At 43.7% G+C, this 14,049-nt stretch overlaps 1 protein-coding gene across 1 annotated transcript in view; it reads right to left on the bottom strand.

Moving 5' to 3' along the window:
* The window catches only part of LOC106584882 (ras-specific guanine nucleotide-releasing factor 2), a gene marked incomplete at its 3' end in the record, with an annotated part of 149,821 nt that overhangs the window by 76,886 nt on the left and 58,886 nt on the right, over positions 1 to 14,049 (bottom strand). The window contains exon 4 of the mRNA XM_045706972.1: positions 9,349 to 9,438. Within this exon, the coding sequence (XP_045562928.1) occupies positions 9,349 to 9,438 (90 nt within the window). The remainder of the gene's footprint in view (positions 1 to 9,348; positions 9,439 to 14,049) is intronic.

The following is a 14,049-nucleotide window of genomic DNA, read 5'->3' on the forward strand; positions in this document are numbered from 1 at the left end:
AAGAATGGGCTGCCATCAGTCAGGATGTGGCCCAGAAGTGAATTGACAGCATGCCAGGGCGGATTGCAGAGGTCTTGAAAAAGAAGGGTAAACACTGCAAATATTGACTCTTTGCATCAACTTCATGTAATTGTCAATAAAAGCCTTTGACACTTATGAAACGCTTGTAATTATACTTCAGTATTCCATAGTAACATCTGACAAAAATATCTAAAGACACTGAAGCAGCAAACTTTGTGAAAATTCATATTTGTGTCATTCTCAAAACTTTTGGCCACGGCTGTATATAAGGTCCCACAGTTGACAGTGCATGTCAGAGCAAAAACCAAGCCATGAGGTCGAAGGAATTGGCCGTAGAGCTCCAAGACAGGAAGGGAAACAAAAAATGTCTGCACCATTGAAGGTCCCCAAGAACACAGTGGCCTCCATCATTCTTAAATGGAAGAAGTTTGGAACCACCAAGAATCTTCCTAGAGCTGGCCGTCAGGGAGGTGACCAAGAGACCAATGGTCACTCTGACAGAGCGCCAGAGTTCCTCTGTGGAGATGGGAGAACCTTCCAGAAGAACAACCATCTCTGTAGCACTTTACCAATCAGGCTTTTATGGTAGAGTGGCCAGATGGAAACCACTCCTCAGTGAAAGGCACATGACAACCGGCTTGGAGTTTGCCAAAAGGCACCTAAAGGACTCTCAGACATGAGAAACAAGCTTCTCTGGTCTGATGAAACCAAGATGGAACTCTTTGGCCTGAATGCCAAGCATCACATCTGGCGGAAACCTGGCACCATCCCTACATTGAAGTATGGTGGTGGCAGCATCATGCTGTGTGGATGTTTTTCATCAGCAGGGACTGGGAGACTAGTCAGGATCGCGGGAAAGATGAACGAAGCAAAGTACAGAGAGGTCCCTGATGAAAACAGAGTGCTCAGGACCTCAGACTGGGGCAAAGATTCACCTTCCAACAGGACAACGACCCTAAGCACACAGCCAAGACAACGAAGGAGAGGCTTCAGGGACAAGTCTCTGAATGTCTGCGAGTGGCCCAGCCAGAGCCCGAACATCTCTGGAGAGACCTGAAAACAGCTGTGCAACGACGCTCACCATCCAACCTTACAGCTTGAGAGGATCTGCAGAGAATAATGGGAGAAGATCCCCAAATACAGGTGTGCCAAGCTTGTAGCGTCACACCCAAGAAGACTCAAGGCTGTAATAGCTGCCAAAGGTGCTTCAACAAAGTACTGAGTAAAGGGTCTGGATACTTATGTAAATGTAATATTTAACTAATATTTCAGTTTTTTATTTGTAATACATTTGCAAGCATTTCTAAAAACCTGTTTTTTCTTTGTCATATTGGGTATTGTGTGTAGATTGATGAGAGACATTTTTAAATCCATTTTAGAATAAGCCTGTAACATAACAAAATGTAGAAAAAGGTCAAGGGGTCTGAATACTTTGCGAATGCACTGTATATTGTATTGGGAGAGGGGGAAATAATATTGTCACAATTTACGATAAACTGGTCTTAGGCATCACTGTATGCAGCCTACAGTGCGGGCTGAGCACACTGTGTGCAGGGGACTCCCCTCTGCCGCCGAGGCCCGCACTATGCGCAATGTTTTAGGTCTTCGACCTTAAATGTTTCCTGCAGTTTGATCAGGGCTTCATCGCAGCTTGTGAATTCCATCCTTTGCTGTCCCTTTCCATACCCACAGCACTGCCATGAATCGGAGATAAGTTTTGATCCCCTTTTCCTCCAGGGACTGTATGATTGGCAGGTATTCCTGGTGTCTTTTTCACAGCTTAGCAGACAGGTCCTGGACTAATTTAACTCCATCAGAAGGCAGGATCCCAGGTCCGGAAGGCATTCCAGGTCCGGAACAAATGTGGTTTCTTTTGACAAAGTTCATAATTTATGTCCAAATAACACCAAGTACTTAGCGTTCATTATGCTCCCACAAAACGTGGTTGGGGCGCTGGTAAAATCACGCCGAAAAGCTAAAAAAACCTAGTAAATAATCTATTTATGTTCGTTCAAACATGTCAAATGTTGTTTAGCATTAATCTTTTGGTCCATTTTTAACGTTAAACATCAGTAATATTTTCACACAACCTATCCTATGTCTAGATAAAAAATGATGACAAACTCACGTTTCTCAGATTTATGCGCAGGCGCAAAAAAATGAAGTGATGACATGTCAACTTCCTTGGATTCTAATTTGCTCTCTGTTTATCATAGACGCTTCAAACAACTTTATAAAGATCGTTGACATCTAGTGGAAGCCGTAGGTGTTGCGAAATGAATCCTTTCTCACTATGGTATCTATAAAACAATGACACTAAATAGTACAGTCACAAAATTCACATTTTTTTTAAATCTATTTTTCACAGGTTTTTGCCTGCAATATGAGTTTTGTTATACTTACAGACACCATTCAAACTGTTTTAGAAAATTCAGAGTGTTTTCTATCCGAATGTGTTAATAATATGCATATCCTAGCTTCTGAGTTGGTGTAGGAGGCAGTTAAAAATGGGCACATATTTTTTTCAAAATGTCTCAATACTGCCCCCGAGCCCCAACAGGTTAATGGACTGGCCTTGGATTTTGATCTCCTTTCCCCCTTTTGACTTCAGAATGTTGACTTTAGTCTGATAGTTTCATAGTTTGAAGATTACCATGAATGGGTATTTAGCATTCTTCTGTTTCACGCCGATCCTATGGCATTGTTCCGGATCCTCTGGTGATATACCCAATTCAAGTTCCTCTGATATCAGTTTGACCACGTAGCTGGAAAGGTCTCATTTTTCCTCATCCCCTGGTGAGGATAATATTCTCATGTTGTTATGTCTCATTCAGTTTTCTTGCTGGTCCAATTCCTCTTCTAAAGTTTGCAACCTTGTTTCCAAATGGCAAATTACATGTTTTTGTTCATTCATGGGCACTCTATGTTTGCACGTATCTAACATGATAGCCTCCACTATTTTTTCAAGCAAATAAAATTTTTTAACAACAGACTTTGTTTGTTTCGGTGTACATTGAGTGTTTTAGCTATGTTTTCCTGGATAGCATTTAACTGTTCATTACTCGCGTTTGAGTCTCCAAATTGCTCTTTGTCTTTTCCTTTCAAAGAGCCCATGGTCTGTTGGATTCGTGTCGTTGTGATGTTTACCAACTGATTGGTTCGCTGTTGTACAAAACTGACCGCTCCCACTCTCCCAGTTGTTTGGGGATATGTTCATTTATCAAGTTTAAAATTTGTTGTCTGGTTTCTACATATAACCACAGTTACGCTGGTACAAAACGGAGTATGCGCCTTTGAGGTTAGAATATATTTCAGTTAAAGTTTAATTACACTCATATATTAGGCAATACAAACTGAAATCCATGAGCATACAATATATGAATGGATAAGAGGACAAAAAAAGCCCTGTGGTCTTAAAGCGACTCATTAATTAATGAGCAGAAGTATGTAATGAGTGACCTCTTGTACTGTTCAGTTCTAGACTTTGGTATAGTCAGTTGGTTTTGGCTGCGGGTGTTCCTGCCTGTCAATCTGTTTCGCTCAAGGGGTAGCCAGTCTCTGAACGGAGAGTTGAGGAAGCTGATAGATAGCCAAGTCAGTGCGGAGCTGTGTCCTTTTTTCATGAATCTGGGGTAAGGAGGGTGTGTAGTGCCTCAGTGTAACTTGTATATCCTCATAGGATGAATGCGGCATGCTCTCTTTTGGCATGCTCTCTTCTGAATATGCCGCTCCAAGGAGGAGCGATCTGGAGAGGGCATGGGACAGGTGGTTCAGTGACATTCTGCTTGCCCAAAACCCATGTGTCAAAGTTGTTCAGGGCCTGCTGTGGTGTGCTGATGTTTCATGTTGTACATGTTTGGATGAGATTGAGATCATCAACATATTTCCAGCTACTGCCAACATCCCAGCCTGTGATGTCTGCTAAGAAGATGAGAAGAGTTCCTTGAGCCACGCCTTCTGTCAGCTCCTGCTAGTCTGAAAGGCAGTCTAGGTAGCGTACCTGTTGTTTGTGGCCGGTCACAAAACCGCAAAGCCATGCTGGGAGAGCAGGTCTAATCTCTCGTGGACAGACGCACACAACATAACTGATATCGTAAGGTCTATCAACAGACTGTGGGATTTGACAACTGAAGAGGAACTTTGTTACAGTGCGCAGATTTTCATCACTGATCATTTGGACAAATCACGATTTCGCATCTTTACATTTTGGAAGGGGAGGGGATATTGGCCCAGAGACTTGCCGTAACTTGCAAAAACAGGGGGTGGAGCTACCGCCCTGCTTCCACTCCTCATTCTAGTATATTTTCTAACACATCTCCCCCAGAACTGATTGGAGCATCTGATGCAATTATGCAAGATTTTAGTTCTGGGTTTCCGAGATTAGAGCAAGTCTAATTAAGTCTAAAAAACACAATGGTACAAATGGGGCCAGAGCAGAAGGCAGACGTTTTACGTGCCGACAACCGATTGTGTTTTTTTGTTTTTAACTTATTTTTTTACAAATTTTGTACATAATGTTGCCGCTACCGACTCTTATGACCAAAAATAACTTCTAGACATCAGGACTGCGATTACTCACCACGGACGATCAGAATCTTTGTCTTCTTTCACAACTCTGATGAGCCCGAGGCGGAGGATATGTGGCTCCCTCGGGAACAGGCCCCGACCCCCGTGATCTGCGCAAAGAGGAGGCGGAGAAAGAGAGGCCGGAGAGCGGGCTGCCTTCTGAGGAGTAGGAGGCGATCGAACAAACCCCCACTCCCTCAATTCTGCTCGCAAACATACAATCTTCGGACAATAAAATAGACTAATTCTTGGGAAGATTAAACTACCAACGGGACATTAAAAACTGTAACATTATGCTTCATAGAGTCGTGGCTGAACGACAACAATATAAACATACAGCTGGCTGGTTATACGATCTACCGGCAGGATAGAACAGCGGCGTCTAGTAAGACAAGGGGCGGCGGTCTATGTATTTTTGTAAACAACAGCTGGTGCAAGATCTCTAAGGAAGTCTCGAGCTACTGCTCGCCTGAGGTTGAGTTCCTCATGATAAGCTGCAGACCACATTACCTACCGAGAGAGTTTTCAAATATATTCTTTGTAGCTGTTTACATACCACCACAGTCAGAGGCAGGCACTAAGATAGCATTGAATGAGCTGTATTCCGCCATAAGCAAACAAGAAAACGCTCACCCAGAAGCGCAGCTCCTAGTAGGCGGGGACTTTAACCTGTTAGGGCTAGGGGGCAGCATTTGCACGTCTGGATAAAAAAAATGTACCCGATTTAATCTGGTTACTAATCCTACCCAGTAACTAGAATATGCATATACTTATTATATATGGATAGAAAACACTCTAAAGTTTCTAAAACTGTTTGAATGGTGTCTGTGAGTATAACAGAACTCATTTGGCAGGCAAAACCCTGAGACATTTTCTGACAGGAAGTGGATACCTGATGTGTTGTATTGACTTTAAACCTATCCCACTGAAAAACACAGGGGCTGAGGAATATTTTGGCACTTCCTATTGCTTCCACTAGATGTCACCAGCCTTTACAAAGTGTTTTGAGTCTTCTGGAGGGAGATCTGACCGAACAAGAGCCATGGAACGATGATGTCCCATTAGACACCTGGCGCGCGAGTTCATGTTGGGTACCCTCGTTCCAATACGTTATAAAAGAGTATGCATTCGTCCACCTTGAATATTATTCATGTTCTGGTTAAAAAGGCCCTAATGATTTATGCTATACAACGTTTGACATGTTTGAACGAACGTAAATATATTTTTTCCCCTCGTTCATGACGAGAAGTCCGGCTGGCTTAGATCATGTGCTAACAAGACAGAGATTTTTGGACATAAATGATGAGCTTTTTTGAACAAAACTACATTCGTTATGGACCTGTGATACCTGGAAGTGACATCTGATGAAGAGAATCAAAGGTAATGGATTATTTACATAGTATTTTCGATTTTAGATCTCCCCAACATGACGTCTAGTCTGTATCGCAACGCGTATTTTTCTGGGCGCAGTGCTCAGATTATTGCAAAGTGTGATTTCCCAGTAAGGTTATTTTTAAATCTGGCAAGTTGATTGCGTTCAAGAGATGTAAATCTATAATTCTTTAAATGACAATATAATATTTTACCAATGTTTTCTAATTTTAATTATTTAATTTGTGACGCTGACTTGACTGCCGGTTATTGGAGGGAAACGATTTCCTCAACATCAATGCCATAGTAAAACGCTGTTTTTGGATATAAATATGAACTTGATAGAACTAAAAATGCATGCATTGTCTAACATAATGTCCTAGGAGTGTCATCTGATGGAGATTGTAAAAGGTTAGTGCATCATTTTAGCTGGTTTTATGGTTTTGGTGACCCTGTCTTTGACTTGACAAAACATTACACACAACTCTTGTAAATGTACTGTCCTAACATACTCTAAATTTATGCTTTCGGCGTAAAACCTTTTAAAAAATGATAAAACGTGGTTAGATTAAGGAGATGTTTATCTTTCAAAGGGTGTAAAATAGTTGTATGTTTGAAAAATTTGAATTTTGACATTTATTTGGATTCAAATTTGCCGCTCTTGAAATGCACCTGCTGTTGATGGAGTGCACCACAGGTGGCACGCTAGCGTCCCACCTAGCCCATAGAGGTTAATTCAGGGAAACTTAAATCAGTTTTACCTAACTTCTATCAACATGTTAAATATGCAACCAGAGGGAAAAGAACTCTGGACCACCTATACTCCACACACAGAGATGCATACAAAACTCTCCCTCGCACCACATTTTGCAAATCTGACCATAATTATATCCTCCTGATTCCTGCTTACAAGCAAAAATTAAAGCAGGAAGCACCATTGACTAGATCAATAAAAAAGTGGTCAGATGAAGCAGATGCTAAGCTACAGGACTGTTTTGCTAGCACAGACTGGAATATGTTCTGGGATTCCTCCAATGGCATTGAGGAGTACACCACATCTGTCATTGGCTTCATCAATAAGTGCATCAATGACGTCGTCCCCACAGTGATACATACCCCAACCAGAAACCATGGATTACAGGCAGCATCCGCACTGAGCTAAAGGCTAGAACTGCCGCTTTCAAGCAAGATGGACTTTAACCTGGAAGCTTATAAGAAATCCCACTATGCCCTCAGACGAACCATCAAACAAGCAAAGTGTCAATACAGGATTAAGATTGAATACTACTACACCGGCTCTGACATTCGATGGATGTGGCAGGGCCTGCAAACCATTACAGACTACAAAGGGAAGCAAAGCCGAGAGCTGCCCAGTGGCACGAGCCTACCGGACGAGCTAAACTACTGTGCTCACTTCGAGGCAAATAACACTGAAACATGCATGAGAGCACCAGCTGTACCAGAAGACTGTGTGATCACGCTCTCCACAGCCAATGTGAGTAAGACCTTTAGAAAGGTCAACATTCACAAGGCTGCAGGGCCAGACGGATTACCAGGACGTGTACTGCGAGCATGTGCTGACCAACTAGCAAGTGTCTTCACTGACATTTTCAACCTCTCCCTGTCCGAGTCTGAAATACCAACATGTTTTAAGCAGACCACCATAGTGCCTGTGCCCAAGAACACTAAGGTAACCTGCCTAAATGACTACCGACCCATAGCACTCACGTCTGTAGCCATGAAGTGCTTTGAAAGGCTGGTCATGGCTCACAACACCATCCTCCCAGAAACCCTAGACCAACTCCAATTTGCATACTGCCCCAACAGATCCACAGATGATGCAGTCTCTATTGCACTCCACACTGCCCTTTCCCACATGGACAAAAGGAACACCTATGTGAGAATGCTATTCATAGACTACAGCTCAGCGTTCAACACCACCATGCCCTCAAAGCTCATCATTAAGCTAAGGACCCGGGGACTAAACACCTCCCTCTGCAACTGGATCATGGACTTCCTGACGGGCCACCCCCAGATGGTAAGGGTAGGTAACAACACATCTGCCACACTGATCCTCAACACGGGATCCCCTCAGGGGTGCGAGCTCAGCCCCCTCCTGTACTCCCTGTTCACTCATGACTGTATGGACAGGCACGACTCCAACACCATCATTAAATTTGCCGATGACACAACAGTGGTAGGCCTGATCACCGACAACAACAAGACAGCCTACAGGGAGGCGGTCAGAGACCTGGCCGTGTGGTGCAAGGACAACAACCTCTCCCTCAACGTGATCAAGACAAAGGAGATGATTGTGGACTACAGGAGAAAGAGGTCTGAGCACGCCCCGATTCTCATCGATGGGGCTACAGTGGAGCAGGTTGAGAGCTTCAAGTTCCTTGGTGTCCACATCACCAACAAACTAACATGGTCCAAGCACACAAAAGAGGCCTGTTGTGAAGCATGCGCGACAAAACCTATTCCCCCTCAGGAGACTGAAAAGATTTGGCATGGGTCCTCAGATCCTCAAAAGGTTCTATGGCTGCACCATCGAGAGCATCCTTACAGGTTGCATCACTGCCTGGTATGGCAACTGCTCAGCCTCTGACCGCAAGGCACTACAGAGGGTAGTGCGAACGGGCCAGTACATCACTGGGGTGAAACTTCCTGCCATCCAGGACCTCTATACCAGGCAGTGTCAGAGGAAGGCCCTAAAAATTGTCAAAGACTCCAGCCACCCTAGTCATAGACTGTTCTCTCTGCTACCACACGGCAAGTGGTACTGGAGCGCCAAGTCTAGGTCCAAGAGGCTTCTAAACAGCTTCTACCCCCAAGCCACAAGACTCCTGAACATCTAGTCATATGGCTACCCAGACTATTCGCATTGACCCCTCCACACCACTGCCACTCTCTGTTGTCATCTATGCATAGTCACTTTAATGAATTAACTCTACCTACATGAACATACCACCCTCAACATTGACTCTGTACTGGCACCCCCCTGTATATATTGTTATTTTTTACTGCTCCTCTTTAATTACTTGTTACTTTATCTCTTATTCTTATCTGCATTTTTGGAAACTGCACTGTCGGTTAGGGGCTCGTAAGTAAGCATTTCACTGTAAGGTTGTATTCGGCGCATGTGACTAATAACATTTGATTTGAAGTTTGACACCCAGTTGGATAAGACGTTCAATGGCCGGTTGGTCGACTTTGCCAAAGGTCTTGAAGAAGTCAGTGGTAATGAGGAGGGTTATGGTGGATGGGATGTCTGATTGCTTGTATAAACAGTCCTGGAATCTAACAATGCGTGGAATACATACACACAAACACCCCCACATACGCAAATTACACACACACACACACACACACGGGCATGCACGCACATACCTTCTTAATCTTTTTTATGTCTGGGTCTTCATCCTCTTGGTTTACATGGTAAGGCCACATTCTCTCATTGGTTTTGTTCAGGGCAACGATCTGAGAGAGAATGAAAACACGGTAAACACACAACTGAAGACTGCACTTCCCTTTTTTCATCAATGCTCATTAAGAAATGCTAGCGACCATGACTGAAGGCAAATAAGAGTTGTCTTGGGTGTGGTTTGATGTGGGTGTTCATTGGTTATGTCTTTGCCATTCAAGTAGCGAGTACAGTGATGTAAGCTAAGATAGCTTTGCTGTGGAGAGAACAAAGTTTTGAAGTTGAGGACTTCTCCTGGTCTGACTGCCTCGCCATTTCAAGATGGTCAGCTAATTCAGTTCTACGTGTAGGCTAAAGCCTACGTTGACCTTGTGTTTAGCCAAGCAGACAGCAGCTAGCTAGCATAGTTTGGTGATAGCTGCAGCTGGCTATCCTATCTAGCTGATTTCTCTGTCAAATCAGTTATTACAAGATAGCAAGAGCCAGTGTTTGGAATTTGTTTCATAAGACACTCGTTCTACATCACCTTGCTACGAAAGTAGCTTGCAACTTAGTTTCAACGTTACATCACATCCCGGTCTTGAGTCAGCTCAGCTGTCCTACAACACAATATTCTGTAATTGGCTAGTTTTGTGTCATCTCTCCTTAAATCCGCCGTTCGATCTTTCCCGGGAGACAAATACCAGAACTAATATCCCTACAGGTGTAGGCTACATATGAACATTGCACAAACATCGGCCAGCTTGAGTGTACATACATAATTATTATTATTATTATTTTTTTTAAATATCGATGGATGTGTCTGTGTTAGAAAGACAACATTTTCTGCTGTAAATATATTGATGTGCATATAAAGACAGTATGCCTATACGTTACCTAACAAATCAAAATCAATTATGTGTAGAGTACAACTTCAGCTGTCTAACCAGAACTAGAATGGCATTTCTATTTTTATGGTCTATTTGCCGAAATCGAAGGATTTGGCTGTCTTACACACGGATATGCACAGTTCTATGGTTGAGGATCTGTCTTCAAGTCTCCAGTGAGGTCCCTTTCGTATTTGTAATGCATTACAGGTTATGGACATGTGCAGTCAGGTGGCAGAAGGGGTGGAGTGTCAGATATGACAGAGTTTGCCTCATGGGTCCAGCAGGCAGAGTTCAATAACTAAATTTTTTAAAATTTTAGTCATTTAGCAGACGCTCTTATCCAGAGCAACTTACAGTAGTGAATGTATACATTTCATACATACACATATACATATATATATATACTGCTCAAAAAAATAAAGGGAACACTTAAACAACACATCCTAGATCTGAATGAAAGAAATCATCTTATTAAATACTTTTTTCTTTGCATAGTTGAATGTGCTGACAACAAAATCACACAAAAATAATCAATGGAAATCCAATTTATCAACCCATGGAGGTCTGGATTTGGAGTCACACTCAAAATTAAAGTGGAAAACCACACTACAGGCTGATCCAACTTTGATGTAATGTCCTTAAAACAAGTCAAAATGAGGCTCAGTAGTGTGTGTGGCCTCCACGTGCCTGTATGACCTCCCTACAATGCCTGGGCATGCTCCTGATGAGGTGGCGGATGGTCTCCTGAGGGATCTCCTCCCAGACCTGGACTAAAGCATCCGCCAACTCCTGGACAGTCTGTGGTGCAACGTGGCGTTGGTGGATGGAGCGAGACATGATGTCCCAGATGTGCTCGATTGGATTCAGATCTGGGGAACGGGCGGCCAGTCCATAGCATCAATGCCTTCCTCTTGCAGGAACTGCTGACAGACTCCAGCCACATGAGGTCTAGCATTGTCTTGCATTAGGAGGAACCCAGGGCCAACCGCACCAGCATATGGTCTCACAAGGGGTCTGAGGATCTCATCTCGGAACCTAATGGCAGTCAGGCTCCCTCTGGCGAGCACATGGAAATGCCACCCCACACCATGACTGACCCACCGCCAAACCGGTCATGCTGGAGGATGTTGCAGGCAGCAGAACGTTCTCCATGGCGTCTCCAGACTCTGTCACGTCTGTCACATGTGCTCAGTGTGAACCTGCTTTCATCTGTGAAGAGCACAGAGCGCCAGTGGCGAATTTGCCAATCTTGGTGTTCTCTGGCAAATGCCAAACGTCCTGCACGGTGTTGGGCTGTAAGCACAACCCCCACCTGTAGGCGTCGGGCCCTCATACCACCCTCATGGAGTCTGTTTCTGACCGTTTGAGCAGACACATGCACATTTGTGGCCTGCTGGAGGTCATTTTGCAGGGCTCTGGCAGTGCTCCTCCTGCTCCTCCTTGCACAAAGGCGGAGGTAGCGGTCCTGCTGCTGGGTTGTTGCCCTCCTACGGCCTCCTCCACGTCTCCTGATGTACTGGCCTGTCTCCTGGTAGCGCCTCCATGCTCTGGACACTACGCTGACAGACACAGCAAACCTTCTTGCCACAGCTCGCATTGATGTGCCATCCTGGATGAGCTGCACTACCTGAGCCACTTGTGTGGGTTGTAGACTCCGTCTCATGCTACCACTAGAGTGAAAGCACCGCCAGCATTCAAAAGTGACCAAAACATCAGCCAGGAAGCATAGGAACTGAGAAGTGGTCTGTGGTCACCACCTGCAGAACCACTCCTTTATTGGGGGTGTCTTGCTAATTGCCTATAATTTCCACCTGTTGTCTATTCCATTTGCACAACAGCATGTGAAATGTATTGTCAATCAGTGTTGCTTCCTAAGTGGACAGTTTGATTTCACAGAAGTGTGATTGACTTGGAGTTACATTGCGTTGTTTAAGTGTTCCCTTTATTTTTGTTGAGCAGTGTATTTTTTTTCTTCCCGTACTGGTCCCCCGTGGGAATCGAACCCACAACGCTGGCGTTGCAAACACCATGCTCTACCAACTTAGCCACACGGGACCAACTACAGGCAAATATGAGATGCAGGAGGATAGCACTCTTCTAATACTGAGTAGCCTACAGAGTAATATGAGAGAAATGCTGAACTAATGTAGATATTCTAAACAAAGTGTTATGATAACATTAAAGTGTAACAGTTCCATGTATATACTGTATAACAAACCTCCTACACAATCCTGTTGAAGCAGTGTTCTGCTAATATAACAATGTGCAAATATTATACTTGCCTTTCATCTTTTGTCATTCACAACCGATACAGATACTGTACCTATCAACATTTTGTCTGGTGGCCCTGGACCTACCTTGCCAAACATGTCAGTCATCATACCTTCCTGTATGGTGTCCCATATCTCCCCCCCATCGATAGTACCATTCAAATCAATAATAACAAAAGACAAAAAGTAATAGATGTGTCTTGTATAATTTTAATGTGGAGTACAAGGTATTTCCCAATTCAGACATCAGTATAAACATGTCTTTCAGTCAGAGGACTCCATGACCAAAGCTTATCACTTGTCCTCCATCTGTAGAAAAACGAAGTAGAGTTGATGAGTGACAAATGGTGGTGTTTTCTTGTCCGTATATTCAGTTTATTGTCTATTTCAGAGTCATATTCCTGTACATGCAAATGTATTTGGCGAATAAAGGTGATTCTGATATTACTAAACACTTGTGATGTACTATCTTATTAGTAATCACCTTTTGTCCCTTCTGAGGTGTTTGCCAGTGTCAGTAGATCAGCTCCAGGCCCCTCTCGTCACAGATACCGGTCATGAAGGAGCCTGACATACGGATCCGACCCAGCTCCTATCACAGAGACAGAGAGGGAGGGAGAGAGACAGAGAGGGAGGGAGAGAGAGAGAGAAAGACTCACCATACAGTCATGGAAAACAACAGTAAATACACGGTTGAGCATAGCCAATCAGAGATTAGGATTCCCAGCTAATTCAATGCCAGCATGTCACTGACTGGTTGGCATTACTCACCCTGGCCCAGGAGTTGTCCATTGTGCCACCATGGATGGGGGGAACCTCCTTACAACATACAAGACACAGCACTGATTACATTATCAATGGTGGTTATGTCCTCCATTACTCTGAAACGTGACTGGTGTCTGGCCACTGCTTCCTTATCTGTCATCATTATTTTTGCCCTAGAAAATATGAAATATTGTTGTTGCTTATTGGCATCTTTTTGGGGATTAGCTGAAGCCCTCAAATGCTTGCTAGCTAATATGGTTGATTATTTAGCAGGGATCTTACAGTAGCTAGCCAGTTTAAGTTGAAACATTATTGAAAGCAATCTGGCAACATGCATCAAACATGCAGTCAGGTTTGCAAGTAACGTTAGCTAGCAGGGATGAAACCTTCAGGTGCAACGTTAGCTATGCAAATCTTCCTTTCACATTACAGGTTAGGGAGAGGCTATGTATTTAGCTAGTTACATCACAGTATCAAAGCCTAGCATTATAGTGGCACAGCCTGTCAAATAATGACATGTAGCTAGCTTGCTAGCTATAAACAAAATTTAGCAACTTACCAACAACACAACAGTCTCAGGTTTGACAGCCTAAGTAGAAGCTAGTCGGAGGTAATCCAAATCTTGGCAATCTGCCCAAGATTGTTGAACAACTTTATGAAAGCCCATTTTCACTAGGGTACCTATTTCCCGAGCAAGGGCAAGCACTAACCACACGTCTTGTCTGGGGAAGACGTTCCAGTGGGCGAGTTCATTTTTGAGTTT

The sequence above is a fragment of the Salmo salar genome, chromosome ssa24 (assembly GCF_905237065.1).
Source record: "Salmo salar chromosome ssa24, Ssal_v3.1, whole genome shotgun sequence".
NCBI classification, from domain to species: Eukaryota; Metazoa; Chordata; class Actinopteri; order Salmoniformes; family Salmonidae; genus Salmo; species Salmo salar.